At 49.1% G+C, this 19450-nt stretch overlaps 1 protein-coding gene across 4 annotated transcripts in view; it reads left to right on the top strand.

The window, feature by feature from the left end:
- The window catches only part of EPHB1 (EPH receptor B1), a 501064-nt gene that overhangs the window by 33795 nt on the left and 447819 nt on the right, over positions 1–19450 (top strand). For 2 of the 4 annotated variants that reach the window (XM_058433527.1, XM_032144098.2), the window contains exon 1: positions 8058–8563. The exons of 1 other annotated variant lie outside the window; for it this stretch is intronic. In XM_058433527.1, the coding sequence (XP_058289510.1) occupies positions 8506–8563 (58 nt within the window). In that variant the 5' untranslated portion in view covers positions 8058–8505. Of the gene's footprint in view, positions 1–8054; positions 8564–19450 lie in introns of those variants that run through there. One more of the 4 variants, XM_032144100.3, reaches the window with a different exon arrangement.

Genomic DNA, 19450 nt, shown 5'->3' with positions numbered 1-19450 from the left:
AAGAAGATACAAGGGGAAAAAGGGAGTATTTTCAACAAATGGTATTGGGAAAACTGGATATCTACATGCAAACAAACTAATTTGGACCCTTTTCTTATACCACACACAGAAATCAACTCAAAATGGATTAAGGACCTAAACATAAGACCTGAAACTGTGAAACTTCTAGAAGAAAACAGAGAAAAGGGTCCTTGACATTAGCGTTGGCAGTGATTTTTTTGGACATCACACAAAAAGCTTTGGCAACAAAAGTAAAAATAAACAAGTGAGACTACATCAAACTAAAAAGTTTTTGCACAGCAAAAGAAACAATCAATAAAATAGAAAGGCAGCCTACAGACTAGGAGAACATATTCATGGACCATATATCTGATAAGGGGTTAATATCCAAAATACGTAAGGAGCTCACACAATTCAATATTTAAAAAACCTCCAAAAAACAAAAAACAAATAACCCAACTAAAAATGGGCAAATAACCTGAACAGACATTTCTCCAAGGAAGCCAAACGTGGCCAGCAGGTATATGAAAAGGTATTCAACTAATCAACAGGGAAATTGAAACAAAAGCCATGGGATATCACCTCGCACCTGTTAGAATGGTTATTATCAAACAAAATAAGGGGCAAGTGTTCATGAGGGTGTGGGGAAAAGGACACACTCTTGGCTGGAAGGTAAATTGGTGTAGCCATTATGGAAAACAGTATGAAGTTTGCTCAAAAAATTAAAAATAAAACTACCACATGAACCAGAAATCCTTCTTCTTGGTTTGCACTAAAAGGAAATGTAATCAGAACCTTGTAGAGGTATCTGCACTCCCATGTTCACTGCAGCATTATTCACAATAGCCAAGATATGGAAACAACCTGTGTCCATTAATGGATGAGTGGATAAAGAAATTGTGACACACACACACACACACACACACACAACCACACTCACAGAAATATTATTGAGCCTTAAAAAAGATCCTGCCATATATAACAACATGCTGAACCTGAAGGACATTGTGCTAAGTGAAATAAAGCAGACACAAAAAGAAAAATACTGCATTATCTCAGTCTTTTTTTTTTTTTAGACGGAGTCTCGCTCTTGTCCCCCAGGCTGGAGTGCAGTGGTGTGATCTTGGCTCATTGCAACCTCTGCCTCCTGGCTTCAAGCGATTCTCTTGCCTCAGCCTCCCGAGTAGCTGGGATTACAGGTGCCTGCCACCAGGCCCGGCTAATTTTTGTATTTTTAATAGAGATGGGGTTTCACCATGTTGGCCAGGCTGGTCTTGAACTCCTGACTTCAGGTGATCCACCTGCCTTGGCCTCCCAGATTGCTGGGATTACAGATGTGAGCCACTGCGCCCAGCCATAGAATCTATTTTTAAAAGTCAAATACATAGAAACAGAGAGTAGATCAGTGGTTACCAGGTAGCGGGGGGGAGAAAATGAGAGATATAGGTTAAATGGTACAAAGCTGCAGTTATGCAGGACGAATTTAAAAAAAACATTAAAAGCAGTCTGCAAATATTTAGACATCTATTTTAATTGATTTTATTGCTTGACACCAAATTTCATTTCTTTATCAATTGGAATATATTTTTAAGTAATTTTTTTCTAAAGTGTTGCAAATTTTCTGAGACCTGAAAATGTGATTGAAAATGTTTGTTGCTTTCAACTTGCCGGATTTATATATATTTTGTGTTACAAATTTTCCCTCTTAAAAACGCTATTGCTAAAAAAACCAAGCGAAACCAACAAACAAAACCAAGAAAAACCCAAACTCTATAGCTCTTGCTTCATTTTTTTCCCTAGAATTTAGTGTTCTGAAATTAATGATATTTATTCCACTGTAGGTATCCTGTTTTTCTATGTGGCCATGAATGTGTCTGTTTGTGTGTGTTCTTGAATAGAAGTAAAATTTCTTTTAAAAAATCCATATGGTTCAAAAACATTATCTAGATGTGACTATCAAGTCTTTACTCAGCTAAGAAAAATTTTATGCTTTCATAGCTTTGTCATTACTTTCATGGCATTTGTACTGGTCTCTTTTTAAAGAACTCTGAACTCTTCTCGGGACCCTTTAAGGTCCCCAGCACCTTGCAAGGAGCTAGCACAATTTTATATAAGTTGGTTCTCCATTTTCTATCTTCTGTTTGTTTTGTATTCTCTGTTTCCATTTTTCTTTTCTGTTCATGTTGTGTGCATTTTTGGGAAGCTTCTCCAGTTTATCTTTCCTATCATCCATTCAATGTTCAGCAGCAACAAATGTACGCTTGACTGACACACCAATGTGGAGTTGAATTCTGACACTGCATTTTTGCTTCCTTAAAACACTTCCTATCCCTTTCTTCTCCCCTCTTCTTTTATTCTGTGGTCTTTTCTGTTTAATCTGTTTTCTCATAAGTTTGTTTCTCTATATTCTAATTTATGTCTTCATGTGTGCCAAGAAGTTTCCTGAAAATGTCTCTAGGTTCTGCAGAACTTCATTTTCAAAAGGATGCTCCTCATCTGGGTCTTGAAGGTGCTGCTCCTGGTTTTGCAGGGTTGTAATAGGTCCCTGAGGTGTCCTGACTTCTCTTCACTCCTCCTTGAGAAGGGAAAGACTCATTAATTCTCAGTGTATTTTGGTAGGCAGGATGAGTAGGTTGGCCTTCGATCCTCTAGCTGTCTACTTGCTTGATCGCTGAATCACCTTTATAAACCTACAGCAATGCTTAATTGCCAGTTGCCAACAGGCTTCATCTAGTGTATGTCTTCTCTACTGAGGTAGCATCTTTCTCCAACCACCATCCCAATTCTCTGGTGCTCTGACATGCTGTATCCCAGGAAAAACTCTAGTCAGCAGGCTGTACTGTCACAGTACAGTCATTACTGTGACTGTTCCAGCCTCTTGACTGTTTTTTACCTGAAGAATGCATTGTTTCTTCATCAGCCCATCCATCTATCCAGTTGTATATTTCATTTTTAAGCTATTCTAGATGTGGGAGACACTAAGGAAGGGAAGAGGATGACCAGGGAAGCTGTTCTTCGTTTGGCTTGAAACTGAACAACAATGGTGACGATAGATGTTTGCTCCATTCTCTGGTTAGTAGAGATCCTGAGTGTCTGAGTCAAATATCGACAGAGAGGGAATTACAATATGCCTTCCTAGCTATGTCTTTAAAGTAGTTTCTCTTTTAAAAAAGAGAACTTGGCATATGTCATACATACGCTTGATAGATTTTTCTCAATCCAGCTTGATGTACCTTATAAGCATTGTCAGTTTCTTCCACATCCTGGCAATTAGGTTGTCTATCAGTGTTTGTTCACCTTGTTTTATAATTCTTCATATTTGTCCGGATTTGCTGAGGTATTTTCCTGAGAAGCAAGGACAGGCTTGTTGAAGGCCTCTAGCTAGAGACCATTTTGGATGAAAAGTCTCGTAATACATTTAATTTTTTTACCCATCTCCATTGGGAGACCATGAGATCCTTAAAGGGAGGGACTGGGTCCCAGCCATCACTGGGTCCCTAGCATGTCGCAGACAACTGGCACAGAATTGCTGCTGAATAAATGTTGGAAGAAAGAACAAAATAGGGAAAGGAAGTTTTTTGTTATTTGCCTGTTATCCATATTAAAGTGTTTCAAATAAATCTGAAAGGTTCCACCTGCCTCTCAAAAAATAATTGATGAAAATATGTCTTGCAGCTTAAGAATCTAATTAAAGGTCACCTGGGTCATGGAGTATGTAACTGAACCTTTTATTTATGTGGTAAAGCAGTATTTCAAAGGGAAAGGATAGGATGGGGCAACAAAATCTTCTCATGTACAAGACATGCAAGTGATCATACTCAGGATGGATGCTATTTGTGTACCTTTGTCACTAATAAGTAGTGAATGAAAAAAGGTTTTGTATACATATATACATACACACACACACACACACATATATATACACACACGCATATGATGTGGGTTATAAGTGAGCAGGAAAATTCTAATAGAATAGCTTTATATTGGGTAGAATTATCAAGGGAAATTGTGCAATTGCTTTCACTAGAAATGCTTTCCAAACATTTAGACACAAAACTGTTTAGAGGTAGGGAGTGAGCTGGTTGACTGCCCCAAAGCCTTCTAGTCAGATGGGCCTCTGAGTCTTAGCAAAAGACTTCAGTCACCCTTGGGTGCCTGAGAGCCCTCAGCTGCTGGCCTTAGCAGCAAGCATCTGTCGCTTTGAAGGAGTGATTTAGTGATATCAAATAGCTGAGTGATTAATCAAGAAAATAAGTGAGCATTTGACATCAGATAGAAAAAAAATTGCCAAGGAGATGCTCTAGGGGAAAAGAGGCACCCAGGCTTGGAATCCCAAACCAGTGGTGCCTTCAGGGATATTTACAAATCATAACCCATTGCTAGAGAAAGATCAATCTTCTGCAAAACTAAATTAATATTTAACTTGCTCAAGAAAAGTCAATACCTTGAATTATTAGGGAAATTAACAAGCAGCCCTAAACTGACACTATTCTTGCCTGAGCCATCAGCATGTTCTAGAAGTCATCAGTGAGTTAATGTTCCCTACCCCACCCCAATCAAATCCTCTCCTTGAATTCCTCTTACTGTTCACCTCCCTCCTTCTTTTCCTGCTGAAGAACACTTCCTTCAAAAAAAAAAAAAAAAAAAAAAAAACCTGATATAGATGCCCTGTAAAAAACATAAAAAAGCTACTAGAGCAGAGGTGAGGTCTGGAGCCCCAATTCCTTGGCCACTTTCATGAGTATCCCCTGAGGAGGCCTCAGGGCAGTTGTAAGCTCCTGGACAAAGAACGGCAGCTTCCAAGCCTCATCATGCAGCATAGTCAATTGGGGAGGGGAGGATATGAAATCACATTCGTGGGCTGTATTAGTCTGTTCTTATCCTGCTAATAAAGATATACCCGGGACTGGGTAATTTATAAACAAAAGAGGTTTAATTGACTCACAGTTCCACATGGCTGGAGAGGCCTCACAATCATGATGGAAAGCAAAGGGGGAGCAAGACACGTCTCACATGGCAGCAAGCAAGAGACAGCGTGTGTGTTGGGGGGGGACCTCCCCTTTATCAAACCATCAGATCTCATGAGACTTATTCACTATCACAAGAACAGCGTGGGAACCCCCCCACCCCGTGATTCAATTACCTTCCACCAGGTCCCTCCTACGACATGTGGAAATTATGGAAGCTACAATTCAAGATGAGATTTGGGTGGGGACACAGCCAAACCATATCATGGGCCTACCTCATCCCTACTGACAGGCCTAGGGATCAGTATTTTCAGAGGGCCTAGTTTGTGATGTTCCTGAAATTATCCCGGCACAAGTTCAAAGTCCCTAGCAGGGTTCTACTTGAAATCCCTGTACTTGGTGGGCTCCAAGCGTGCTCCCAGGTGTGACATTCTGCAGTTAGTTGGATAATGGTCAGTTATATCTTCAGCCATGTCTGAGAGAGCCATTCAGTACCCACAGAAATATAACATGAGGGTATCAGGAAGAGGGACAGAAGAAAAGGCTTCCTGGGAGAGGTGGGATTTGGGTAGGAATAGAGGTCAGGAAATTCAATTCAACTCATTTTAGTTATGCAAGTTAACATTCAGGACAGTGCTTGTGGTGGAAGGTGCTCAGTAAACAGAAGGTCTTCCCAGCATGTCTAACTAGCCGCTGTCACTCTCTCGCTGCTTCCTGCTTTGTGATTCTCCAGAGCTCTCCTCAGCACCTGACATGCCACTGCCTATTTGCTTATTATTGCCATCCTTCCACCATATGGTAAGACCCCTCTGAGAAGGGCTGTCTACTGTGTTCCCACAGCTAGAACAGGGCCTGCCTGAATACGTGGGTGAGCACATGACTGGCCTGGGTGTGGTTGTGGAGATGGCAAGAGGATACCCTAGGCCCAGAAAAAGACCAGCAGAATCTGGGCTGAGAAGGCAGGTTTCAGAGAGCTTACAAAGCAGTCTGAATGTCATGCTAGAGTGGTCAGTCTCTCTTCAGCAGACAGTGAGGAGCCACTAGGTTGCTATGCAGGGAAGAGATAAGATCAAGCTTGGCTTGAGAAGGATGAGTTTGGCAGCAGAGTTTGGAGGGATTAAGGGGAGGGAGGGAAGCTGGACCGTCATTCAGAGATTCTCCAGTTGTCCAGGGGAAGGTAGTATGGGTTTACACTGGGTCAGATGCACAGGCATAGGACAAGGGCATAAGGAGGAGGATGTGGCAGAGTGGGGGCTTTGCCAGACATGCCTACCAAGTGACTGTGATGCAGTGAGAGGGGGAGGGAAGAGTGTGAAACTCACCCATCCATCCATCCATCCACCTGTCCGTCCACGAGGGGATGGCTGGGGGTAAAAAAGCAAGTGAAGCTGCCAAGGAGTTGCCCATGTACCCCAGGAGGACGAACTCCAAGGATGGAGTTTGGGGGATACCTCTCTTGAAAGCTGAAGAGGTAACAGAGGGAACAGTAAGAAGTGGCAAGACGGGTAGGAGGAGAAGCAAGACCACGGAAACTGGGGCCAGAGCCCCAGAAGATCTACTGGACACCAATGTCAGCAGGTGCTGACGGTGCAGGAGGATGACGGTTAACTAGGAGCAGGTTGTTGCCTAGGGTGACATCAGGTGACTCCAGGGACATCAGGACACAGCTCGTGGTGTGGAGGTATAGAGGGCAGCTAACATGGCATTAAGGTGGATGATGAGAAGGTGGAGGTTGATGACATCTTCCCTTCAGGCACAGAGGTGGGGTAGGAGGGAGGGGAGGGGAGGAGGAAGGCAGCCTGAGTCAGAGCCAGGGAAGGAAAGAATTATCAGGATTGGAGGACTTGAGTCTGGCTGTGGTGGAGAGGAAGCAGTCCCAGCAAAGGAGAGACTAGACACACAGAGGCGGGGGTGTGGGGAACTGATTTAGAAAAGCCCAGAAGGAGAGTCATCCCAAAGAGAAGTATCACATCTGCCCGCTGTTAGCTCATTAACAGACCAGGGGAAAGGCTTGGTGCCTCCAAGGTGAGAGGCGTAGGAGGAGGGGTGGGGAACCTAACGGGTCATCCCTGACCCTGTAGGACCAGACTATCATCAGGTATGTGGCGGGGCGGGGGGAGGAGGGAAAGACACATCTCCAGCATAACATATAACAGCCTCAAGGTGAGTTTCTGATTTAGAACCCTTGACCATCTCCAGAAACAGGAAGATAAAGTGTAGCTGTGAGAGCTGAGCCTGGGAGAATTGCTCCTATCTCCAAGGCTGCATCCCCGGTTGCTGCCTAAGTCCTTCCCACCCACACTGAAGGCCTGGCCCGCAGCAACAGTGCACCTCGCCTTGCAGGGCCTGGGAGAGCCCTCTTGCCGGCCCTGCTGTTTTAGAGCTGACTGTGTGACTCCTGGTCTCCCCACGCTGAGCTGTCCTCTGGGGTCAGGGCCCTCTGTGGAAGTTCACAATGCATTGGGAAGTGAACACTGCGAAACGTTGGACAGGAAGCAAGTCCGGTTCCCCGTGGACCCTGGAGCAAGGGCCCACAGGTTATCTGAACAGTATTCATTCTTTCGACGGACATGTACTATGCCTCCCACAGGTCAGGCACTGTTCTGTGAACTGTGGATTCTGTAGTGAACAAAATAGGCAAGAATCTGAAAATGGTGACCCCATTCTAATAAGAGGGAGACCCCATGATAAACAAAATCGATTAGTAAATACTAACCCGTGCTAGAAAGTGAAGAGCTCTGGAGGAGAGGCACGGGTGCGCCCCTGGAGTTGCTCTAAACAGGGTAGGCAGGGTGCTCTTGTCACAGAGAAGATGAAAGAGGGCTCATTTGATCATTTAAAGCGGATCCAGTCCTGGGTGGGATGTAAGGGCACGAGGCCTCCCCAGCTCCTTCGCTGGGCCCCCTAGGTGGGGACAGGGTGAGCTGGGCGGGCCGCTGCGGTTCTCCGAGTGCACCACGAGGGGGAGCCCGGACCCCTCCTAGCGCCTTCCGAGCCCTCCCGCACAGCCTTGCAAGCAAAAGTTTTTCTTAAACTAACAATGCCAGTGTAAGGAGGTGCTCGCGCCTGATTGGCCGGGGGAATTTTGCAGGTTTGATTCCTTGATTGGACAGGAGGTGTTAGGGGTGGGGAGAGAGCTGATGGTGGGGGATCCCGCTCCCTCCCGCGTCAGTCTGGCCGGCTCCGTCCTCCCGTAGGCTCCGCTGTAGCTCGCAATGTGACACCAGGACGCACTCGCTCTCGCGCGCTCTCCCAGGCTCGTTCTCCCTCGCCCTCTCTCACACACGCACGCACACACCCACCTCTCCCATAAACACACACACACACATGCACACCCACACCCACGCGCGCCCGTACCGCCCCACGCGCGCACACTCCTGCCCACGCCCACGCAGCGCTCCGGGGAGTCCGGTCCGGGCGAGAGCGCGAAAGGATACCGAGAAGCCACCCGCGGGGAGCGCAGCGGCGCTCCGGGACGCGGCGCTCACCCGGCGCTGCTGCCTCGGCTCGGACTCGGCCTGGGGGCCGCCGGCCGGCGATGGCCCTGGATTATCTGCTACTGCTCCTCCTGGCATCCGCAGTGGCTGCGATGGAAGGTAACGTACCCTCCACCGAGCAAGTTGGCTGCTGGTGCCTGCCGCCTCGGGACTGCTGTGCTCCGCGGCTCGCGGGGTTCCTCTGGCTGCTTTGCGGTCCAGGCATCCCGGGACCCGAGGGCAAGGAGGTTTGGGAGCCTAGGCCGCTGCCGAGCGCGGGGCTTGGGCGGCACCCACCAGCGCGCCCCCGGCTGGCTCTCAGCGCCCGAAACTGGCTCGCGAGTCCCCCGGCTTCCTCGCCCCGGCACTCCCTGGCAGCCTCGGTCTCCCGCAGCCCCCGCTCGGAGGGCGCGGAGCCCGCTGCATTGCGGTGCATGCTCCTTAGCTCTGGGCAGAGCCAGAGCTGGGCGTTGGGGAGAAAGGGGTGCCTCTGGCCATCCGGCTCCTGGAGTACTGGCGCCCCTCTGCTCCCAGGCACGGATACGCTTCTGAGCAGCCGCGCGCCACCTCCTTTTCCCCAGCTCGCAGTCCACGGGCTCGTGGACTCTGCTTGGCGTGCAAGCACTGCGCGCGGGGGCCGGGGAAGCTCTGCCGTGGTATCCCGCAAGTGGCCGCGGAAGGAGAGGGGTGGAGTTCATTGGCCGTACCCTTGGGGACCAGTCTGGTGGTCCGGGCGCCTGCGGGACTTCACGTTTCCAGGGTCAGTCGGGGAGAGGTGGAAACCCTTTTCGCCTCTTGAGCCTTGGAACAGGAGTGGGCTGGGGTGAGTGGTCGGTCCTACCTAAAGTCTCCCAGCCTCTCCACCACCCCGGAGAGGAGATTCGGCGGCCGGGAATCGTCGGGCAGCGTCACTCTCTGCCAGCTCAGACTTGGCGGTGCCTCCGGCTGGTGGCTGGGAAAGCGCGCTCCAAAGACACCGTGCCCGGCGCAGCGGGGAGCCTGGGCGCTCGGTAGCGCTCGCGAATCCCTGTGGGAAATCCCGGCCCAGCTCCCCGCCTCCTGCCCCTTCCCCCGCCCCTGTTCTTCTCAGCCTAGCAGCGGCCGCGGCAGCCTCCTGGGAACACAGCTCCGCGGGAGAGCAGAGTTGGAGCTGTCGGGGGAAAACCAACTCTAGGGGTGATGCGCTGCCGCAGTCCGGCTAGCAGCCCCACTTTCCGGTGTCCTGCTCCGGGTGGAACTCCTTTGGGGGACTCCAAGCCCGGGAGAAGCAGCTCTTGGTGCCCGCGCAGCGTTCCCATCTGGGAGCTCGCTCCGCTTGTTACTCGTTCCTCGCGAAACTGTGACTGGTTGCCCAGTGGAAACTCCCCCAAACACGATGGTTTGGTGCCCCCCCCGCCATTCTGGAAAGCTCTGCCCTTCTGAAAGTGAAGCTGGAGGGGCATTCCGGGCCCTGAGGCGCGGCTAAGATTCCCTTCTCTTTTGGCGAAGACCACTGCATCCCACGTTTGTTCTGGTGGCGGCGTGGGGGTGCGGCGATTAATGCCTAGAAAGCTCTCGCTTGCTTTTCCGAAGGTGGCTTTTCGTCTGCCCTCCGTCTCCTGCTGCCCTCAGGGACTGCTGGGCTTTGCAGGGAGGGGAGCAAGGAGGGTTTGCTTTTTGGAACGTGCGGGAGGAGACTGGAGCCATGTGGAACGCCGTCAACACCCTGGCGCAGGGATGCCTGGGTTTGACTTATTGAGAGACACGTGTGGGAGCAGCTGAAATTGGAAATTCAAGGGGGTATATACCCCCAAACCGGGCAGGAAAGCCAGGGTGAGCGCGTTTGCAAGGGCAATTCCAGACTGGACTTAAAGCGTTGGGGCGGTGTCATGCCCGCGGCTCTTTGCGCCCCCAGAGGTTCAGTGGCCGGGTCTCAGAGGAGATGGGTGCTCACTTTGGGGAGCGTGCTCTCGGCATTGGGTTCCTGTGCATGCAAGCGAAGTAGTTAGGCATGAGGACGTGGTCAGTTTCCTCCCTGCCCCTCTTCTTGGCTAGCCAGAGATCTCTGTCTGCTTGCCGGAAGCTGCCCGCGGGTGCCATTGTGTCGGAGCCCAGCCAGGTATCTAGGGCCCTGACGCCCAGGTCTTCCGGAGCCACTTACCCCCGATGCGGTGGCTTCTCTTGCTGCAGCCGGGGAACTTTGCCAGTAGCCTGACAGGAAGGAGCCTGACTCTTTGGGCTGAAAATCTCTCCAGCAAGGGTTAAAAGGAACGCGACATTCAGCAGAATATTAAAGCAGCCCCCTGGTCCCTACTCAGTACGCAGGGATATTACACACCATTCACTCCCTCCTTTCCTAGAATGAACACAGGCAGGCTCATTTTCTACTCTCTACACACGGAGCCGCCTTCCTGCCTGCCTGGCTGGGCTGGGGCCAGCGTTATTTGGTTCGTGATGAGTGAGGAATAATGATCAGAAAGTGGATCAATGAGCTGCCTACGGACAGCAGGTCCATCCCAAACTCGGCTGTGGTCAGGGGGCGCCTCTCCCTGCCGATTTCAGACACTCATGTGTCTGTCTGCTTTCCTCTGGGGACTGCGGTGGAATTTCAGTGAGGCATTGCCATCCAGGGCAAATTGCTCTGAGGCCAGGTCGGCCCTCAGCCCAGGCCAGGGCAAGGACAAAGGGACAGTGACAAGTCATGGGCCAGGTAAGGAGATGTGGCCAGAGGAAGGCAGGGCCCTAAGACACCCCCTGCCTGGGTGGAAGGAGGGAGGACAGGGTCTGGTTGTTGGCCAGAGGGGCAGAGGAGGGGAGGGGAGGGGGCTCAAATTCTCCTAATCAGGCAGGAGGACTGTTGGCTTAGGGTGTAGGAAACCCAGACTGAAAAAAAGCTCCTCTTCCCTCCTTTCCCCCGACACTCCTGCATTTCCAGCCAGTTCTGCTCTGTGAGGAGAGAGATGCCACTACAGGGAAAAGATCCGCTGGGGCTAAGTCTGTCTTCAGAAGGGAGTAAGGCAGGCTGTGGTGGCAAGAATGCTGACATCCTTCTGCCTTCTGGACACAAGGCTAGGCCTCTTTGCTCAGCGTCCTGACAAACAGCTGCTTCTTCAAACCCACCGGTGCCTTTTCCCACCTGCTCTGAGAGCTTGTTGAGAATGGGCTGCTGGTGTCTGTGAAGCGAAGGCAACTGCTTGCATTCTCTGAGCTGCCCCTTGTCTTGTGCCCTTTGGGATAGGATCTGGAAACCTGGGCTTCTCTGGATCCTTTTCTACAGCAGCAGAGGACATCCATCTTCAGAGAGAGGCATCCCTGGACTAAGCACATTGGCCCTCCTGGGAGGCAGCAACCTGGAATTGCTAACTGCTCATAGCATTCTCCCAACCCCACTCCCTGTGTCCAGGGAGTACCCATGCACCTGCAGAAGGCCTCAGAGTGCGGCACACTGGCTGATGGGAATACTCCCAGGAGACCTGCTCTTTTGTGTAGCCTAGAGTGAAGTCCTGGCCCTGGCACCCTTGGATGTCCACATGTATTTGAGTAGTAGATTTCTCAAGAGTTGACAAGTAGTGGGTTCCCAGTAGGCATTGCTGATGCATGAGTGCACGACTAAATTTCTGTGCCCCTTTGTGGCATGCCCCAACATGAAATGCTAGGGCACTGAATTTCACTGTACACATTTTGGACACAGTTACATTTCCATTACATGTTTGTGGGGGAAAACCCCAAACTAAGCCCACATGTCTTCAACAGGCCACAAGGCTAGGCAGTGATTGGCTGTTTCTGCATTTTCGGTTAATATTTGTTTGCTGTGTGTGCATCTGTTTTGGGTGTCCATGAACATGCTTCAGCCTACAAGCCGTAGCAGGCACCAGAGATTTTCAAAAATGTCTGAGAAAGAAAAGCAAATTTGAGAAAATTCCGTGTATTAGCTGATTTTATTTTTTGTGCAACGTGGAATGATCACCATTACCCAGTGTTTGTGGAGCTGCCTCCTCAAGCCACGCATGGAATGCTGGCGAGGGAGGGCAATGCAGCTCTGGGCAATGGCTTGGGAAAAGTCTTGGCAATGTAAACAACCGCAGAGGCCCAGACTCAGTCCCAGCTCAAACCTTCTGCGTTGGTAGAAGAGAGCTGCTAGCAGCTTGTGATGCTCCCAAGCCTGGGGAGGGCCTGCTAGGTCACACAGTGTCTGGCTCCAGCCCCTTCAGCTTTCTATTGACTTGTGCAACCCAGACCCAGATCTCAGAGCCCCTACTTTGTTTTTTCACAAGAATGGGTACCGATGACCAAGATGTGCTTTAAGAAAAGCCCATGAGGCAGAGACATGGTATGGTTCTCATTTAATTTTACCCATCGAGAAGTAATCTTTGATAAAGCAAATAGGACCATAGAAGAAGGGTGATGCTAGGGGACACAGGACAGCACCATGACCCCCTCCTCTGGGTCTAGCATGTGTGCTTCCTATTTAGTAGAAACTACATGTTCTTTAGTTGCTTGAATACATTTTGTCAACTCGGGGCAATGAAAGGAATATATAGGTCAGGAGGGAGGTCTGGCCATGAGGATGGAGATGAAATCAACATGGGTGGTGACAGATAGCAGGATCATGAAGCCAGAGTACTCCACCTGCCTTTTCATCTCCCAGCTCTGTTGCTTGGAAAAATTACCCAGTCCACCTGGCCACAGTGTCTTTCTGTGTTGAGTGGGTCATGTTGCCCACTTATTCCAACTATAGGAGTAGGGACAAGTAATACCCAATATAAGGACACACTCCGTACTAGATTAAAAAGAAAGTAAGATACTATTAAAATCAAAGATACATTTATATTACTAAATGTAAAATAATATATAGCTAATCCTTAAATGTTCTTAATATCACTAAGGCTTAGATGTGTAGTTTTTTTCTAGTGTGGGCAAAAGGTAGGGGCAATTTTGGAAGCCCAAAGAGGGGAATACCAGCTCAGGTGGTGCTTCCCAGACTTCAGGTAGTATGTTACCTGGGCAGTTTGCTACAGACTCCTGGGTCCTAACCCTAAAAGCTCAGCAGGTTTGGATGGATCCTAAAAATCAGCATTTTAAGTGGGCTTTCCTGGAGATCCTGATATATGTGCTTCCTGGAAACACTGCCAAGGGGAATGTTTCTAAACCAGGTTGCAGTCGAAAGTCCTGGTAGGTCTTGCCCAACTCTGCATTTGCTGAATCAGAATGGCCTGGGGAGCTGCATTTTACCAAAGGGCCCCAGTGATTCACATGCAGACAGCCTGGCACCAGTATATTTGGAAACTGCTGATGAGATCTAATTCACTTAATCCTTACAAAACCTATCAGGTAGGTATTATTATGATCAACTCCTCTCCCATTTTTTAGATGAGAAGACTGAGATACAGAATAGTTAAGTAATTTGACAAGGTCACACAGCTAGTAAGTGGCCAAGCCTGGATTTGAACCCAGGCAGTCAGGCTCTGTAGTCTATATTTTTAGCCACCTTGCTCCACCACTTTTGAAGGCTTTGCATGAAGGAAGACTCATATCAGCTGGAATCTAGGGGAGGGAAGGGTTCTAGTGCTGACTCTGCCATTGGGCATTGGAGACTTCATTGACTACTGGGGGCTTAGGTTTCCATGGTCATGCAAGAAGAGATGAGCAAAATGTTCAGACAACCTCAACACTGCAGATCAAGCTCTAGTTTCCATGTAGCCCCCGCTCTGCACCTTCCTCCCAACCCCACTATTCCCACCCCTATTGCAGCTCTATACACTCATAGACACAGGGCTGGAGACCTGTCCTGCAGCACACTTTCTAATAAGGACTGGTATATTCGTTCCTCTCTCTTCCCTGACCAGCCCTCCCAAAGAAGAAATGATTAGCAGAGAAGTGTCCCCAAAGGAGATGAACCTGGGACCCCTATGTGTTCTGGGGGCAGTGGAGGGGGCATACCAAACCCTTACCTATCTCCACTGACTGTCAAGAGCGTGTTCCTGCACCTGGATTCCAGGAGTCTGCATTCCTTGGAAGAGCTCTTTTTATGTCTCCCTCTTCTGCACTGGCCACTTAAGCAACTTGAGTATTTCTGTCAGATTTCCATGTCTCCAAAGATGGTGGAGAAACAGAGAATTGGGCGTCTGCCCTTCTGAGGAAATTACTGTAATAATAAAGTAACATCTCGGGAAAGATTTCATATTTAAAAGCAAAATTTTGCATGAGAAATTCCTCAGCTTCTTCTGCAGATTCCATTTCAAGTGGCAGCTGTAGGTGGGGCCCTTGGGTCAGAGTGCTTAACTATGCTTGGGTGGGGGGCATTGAGTGGTGAGGTCACGACCGTCTGCTCCATCAAAGGTCCCTGATATCTGATGTATTAGAGCCGCTTTGCTGGCTTTTGTTGATCATTCCCCTGGGAGTTAGAAAGTTGGGAACACACTTTCCAGGGAGGCCTGGAAGGCAGTGGGTTGGTTCTTCTCTGTTGATGGAAAACCACGTTCTATCTGACTTAAAGTACAGGAAGCAAACAAGTGCATGGTTAGTCTGTACCTTCTTGTGCCTCAGTTTTCTCATTGTTGAATAGACTGGAGGAAGGATCATTATGGTAGAGAGAGTAGCAGGGATTTGGAGTGGGTGCACACCCCAGGGTAGAAGCAGTGGTAGAAGCAGGGGCTGACAGGCTGGACACGGTGGCTCATGCCTGTAATCCCAGCACTTTGGGAGGCCGAGGCGGGCAGATCACGAGGTCAGGAGATTGAGACCATCCTGGCTAACACGGTGAAACCCCATCTCTACTAAAACAAAAAACAAAAAACAAAAAAATACTGTGCCACTGCACTCCAGCCTGGGTGACAGAGCGAGACTCCGTCTCACGAAAAAAAAAAAAAAAAAAAAAAAAAAAAGAAGCAGGGGCTGACAATTGTAGATAAAGTCCAATCTGAGGCATGGTGACCCTTTGGCAAATCATGGGTGGGGCATGGATCCTCATAGCCTGTCAGGGGTTCTGTAGGAGGCAGCTCAGGATCGGATTTTCAGATATCAGAGATCGGAAAGAATGAGCTTAGCCAATATCAAGAAGACTAAGTGCCCTCCATGAGAAAGCCTAGTGCCCTCCATGAGGAAGACTGTACTCTAGGGACCTCCCACTGGCCAGCAGCAGGCCCAGGCTTGTGCAGGTGGTGCAGACAGGATTGAGGTCATGGTCCCCACTGGTACCATGTAGCATTATCTGCCAGATGCCTGTCACTGTAACTGGCTTGTATGTTTACTTCCAATTTTGTGAATGAGAAGATTTCATTTTGACAGCCTAGCAAATGGGTTCATTATGCTCTCAGCCTTCTAGGGCAGGAAAAGCATCTTATTCATCTACTCACTCACTCTCCAGCAAGCATGGAGTGTTAGCTGTGTGGGAGGATGCCCAAAGCTGAAGATCTGGGGGCCCTTCACTACACTATAATGACCCTGCTGGTGATTCAGGTTTCAAGATGATCTACTTGCTAAAAGAGGGAAAAGGTGATGAAGAAGGTCCTGTTTCCCCCTCCATCACCAGTACAGATGTTTCTCCAGGTCAAGTGAAATCCCAGTACCTGCAGACAATACCACTAGCAGCTGCTTAAGGAGGGTGCTCATGGAAGGTTCCCCCAGAGTTCTCTGTAGCAGAACTGGGCCCATGTGGAAACACATAGGAGATTTTCTGAGAATTACCAGGACTCATTTCTGCCCACAGTTTGCACCTGAGGCCCTGTGTCTCTCATCTCTCCCCTCCCACTTCCTGGCAGCAAGTGACAAAATGACTGATTTGAATTTGACCTCCTTGCTCTGCTTCTCCATTTCCCTGTGAAGGTGATAATGAACAGAGAAATGGGCAGAGGCAGGTGGCCAGAAAGGGAGGGGACAAGCGAGGGGAGCAGGGGTCCAAGGCTGTAGCTTGGCAATAACTTCTAAGGTCCCTGGGACTGATTACAGGGGCCATGTAAGCCTGAGGGAGCCAGCAGGGGATCAGGCTTGTCTGCACGGTCTTGACATATCAGAAGCAGGACTGGAGGTCGGTTTTAGGGAAGGGAAAAAACTTTCCAGGAGTCCTACAGGCTGGCAATGCTGGATCCAGGATTAGATTATGCTCCCAACCACTCACTGAGCATTTGTCATGTGCTGGTCCCTTTATACATATTGGTCCCTATATCCTTCGTATCTAAGCATTTTTTCTCCCATTTTACAGATGAGGTAGCTGAGGCTTTGAGAAGTTAACTGGCTCAAGAGCGAAGTTTCAAACCAAAGTTTGCCGAACTCCCTGGGCCTCTGTCTCCCAGTTCAGTCACCTTTTCCATTTAACTTTGCTTATTTGCGAATTGAATCAGTGAGCGTGTGTTAACCAGGAGCTGTCTATCCTTGTCCTGCCAGGTGCCATCAAAGGTACAGACAGTCCTGCGCTAGTGTCAATGCTCGGACCCTGTGGACAGGCTCTCTTCTCACTCTTTGGAGTTGTCCCACCTGTTCCACAGCTGGAGGAAAACTTTTTCCTTCTCGGTTTGCATTTCCCTGTTGCACATTGCCTTTCCCATGTGCCCCTGCGAGTCAGACCCTCACTGTGGTCATTACTGGCTTTTTTTTTTTTTTTTTTTTTTTGCTGCATGTCTATATTCATCCATTTTCATGCTGTTGCTAAAGACATACCTGAGACTGGGAAGAAAAAGAGGTTTAATTGGACTTACAGTTCCACATGGCTGGGGAGGCCTCAGAATCATGGTGGGAGGCGAAAAGCATTTCTTATATGGTGGTGGTAAGAGAAAAATGAGGAAGAAGCAAAGTGGAAACCCCTGATAAACCCATCAGATCTCATCAGACTTATTCATTATCACCAGAATAGCACGGGGAAAGACCGGCCCTCGTGATTCAATTCCCTTGGCCTTGGTCCCTCCCACAACACATGGGAAATCTGGGAGCTACAACTCAAGTTAAGATTTGGGTGGGGACACAGCTAATCCATATCAGTGTCCATCTAGATATTGTCTTTGATAAGCTGTGTTGCTTAGATCGTTGCAGTTGGCATCTGTGCCTGGATCTTGGTGTGTGTGTGGGGGGGAGGAATCAGGGCACAGTGCAGGTCTTCTGGTTCTCCCTTCATAGGCTCACCTTCCAGAGGAAGGGCCAGCTGCTGCTTTTTGTCTTTGGGAACTTCTATGACTTCTTCTCTGTGGACTGTGTCCTGCTTACCCTTGGCCTGGGGCCATGTTGTTTCTTGAGCTCTGGCTGCTTTTATCCATCTGGCCAGGTGCAGACTTATGACATCAGAGGAGGACACTAGGATTTAGCATCAGCTTTGAGCATGGAAGAACATGTAGGGGGATGTTGAGGAGAGAAATCCCTCAGCATCCTAGTCCCACTGGACAGTGGCCAGTCCCCCTTGGAGCCGTGGCAGTGGAAAGGGCTGAGCAGGAGGATGAGGAATAATTGCAGGTGGCTTCATTGACAGTGGCAGCAGAGGGAATGCCTTATCTGTGAAAGCAGCTGGGCCCTGCAGTAAATTGTTCTGTTGTTTTCCTCTTGGTATTTTTCCAGCACATCAACATAGGACCTTTGCCCTTGGCTTTCTCATTGACGCTGAGGCTGGAGCCGGGAGGTGAGCTGGGGGTGGGAGATTGGGAAGGGGCCTCATTCCAGGTGGTTTCACGTGAATTCTTGGTCCTGAACTATCTGTGCAGGTTCCTCCAGGGCTGTCTGCTCCTGGGGGCCATTGTCACAGGACCAGAAAGCCCATCTGGGGATGCTCTCAGCTCCTTTGACAATGCCTCCAAATGGTTTGGGATGGTGGAATGCAGGCTGTAAACTAGATGGCAAGGAACAAGGTGTCAGTATCAGAAAACCCACCACATTTTGGACAGGTGCTCAGAGGCCTGCGGCAGGCACTGGTCAGAACACACTTTGGGTGTTGAACCATAATGTAATATTTGGTTTAATCCTGGTCATACTACAGGTGTGAATCCATTGCTGGCTCCCTAGCACCTTCAGGGCCAATCATTGCAAGACCCTACATCACCTGGGTCTGCCTTGCATCCTGCCCTCCTGCCCAGCAGCACCTCCTTTCCCAGCTCCACACAGGTACATGTGTACACACACATGTCCACAGGTGCACGTGCTGCACAGCTGCACATGCCCTGGACATCTCCTTCACTTCATCCACACGGAGGCCCTTCTGACTCATCTGCCCCATGTGCCTCTGGGTCTGCACCTGCTTGCTCTGTTTGTGTTGCATGTCTTACTGTTCTTTTCTGGCTAACCCTAAATTATTCTTCAGAATTCACCACAGTGATCGCTTCCTCCTGGAAGGCTTTCTCTCCTGTCCCACGCTCGATTGGGTTGCCCTCTGGGTGCCCCCACAGCCGCCTCTGCTTCCCTCTATGGGATCACGTTCCACACTGGTCTCCAGTTGTGTGTTTATTTTACTGGGTACCCCACAGCTCTGTGAGCATCTGAAGCATGGGTTCTATCCTGATTGTCATGGCATCCCCAGCACATAGCACCCCCAGCACACGGCACATAGGAGGTGTCAATAAGTATGACATAATGAATAAATAACAAGAAGGAAAAGATCAACAAACACTTAAAAACCTGAGATCATGTCCTATAGTCATTTAAAATGTATCTGCAAATATTTTATACTCTTCCTATCAAAATGTGCAGCCTCATTCCTCTCCCCTTGAATATGGATTGGCCTTAGGACTCACTGTAATGAATGCAATATGGCAGAAGTGTTTCTGCATAACTTTGGAGTGAAGTCATAGAAGGCAACACAGTTTCCACCTAGCTCTCTCTGTTTCTCCTGAAATACTTGCCCTTGTCACCCAGATACCATATTGTCAGGAGACCCAGGTAACATGAAGCGTCATGTAGAATTTCTAGCCCCAGCTCCAGCTCAAGTCTCAGCCCACAGCCAGCATGAGAGGCCAAGTGTGAATGAAAGAGTCTTCAGTTTGTTGCAACCCCATCCTTCCAGGCACCCTTGCTGACTCTGAGTAGGGAGAGACAAGCTTTCCTCACAGAACACTC

The sequence above is a fragment of the Hylobates moloch genome, unplaced genomic scaffold (genome assembly GCF_009828535.3).
Source record: "Hylobates moloch isolate HMO894 unplaced genomic scaffold, HMol_V3 SCAFFOLD_22, whole genome shotgun sequence".
In the NCBI taxonomy this organism is placed as follows: domain Eukaryota; kingdom Metazoa; phylum Chordata; class Mammalia; order Primates; family Hylobatidae; genus Hylobates; species Hylobates moloch.
Note: the sequence above shows the minus strand (reverse complement) of the source record. Positions and strands in the feature narration are given on the sequence as shown.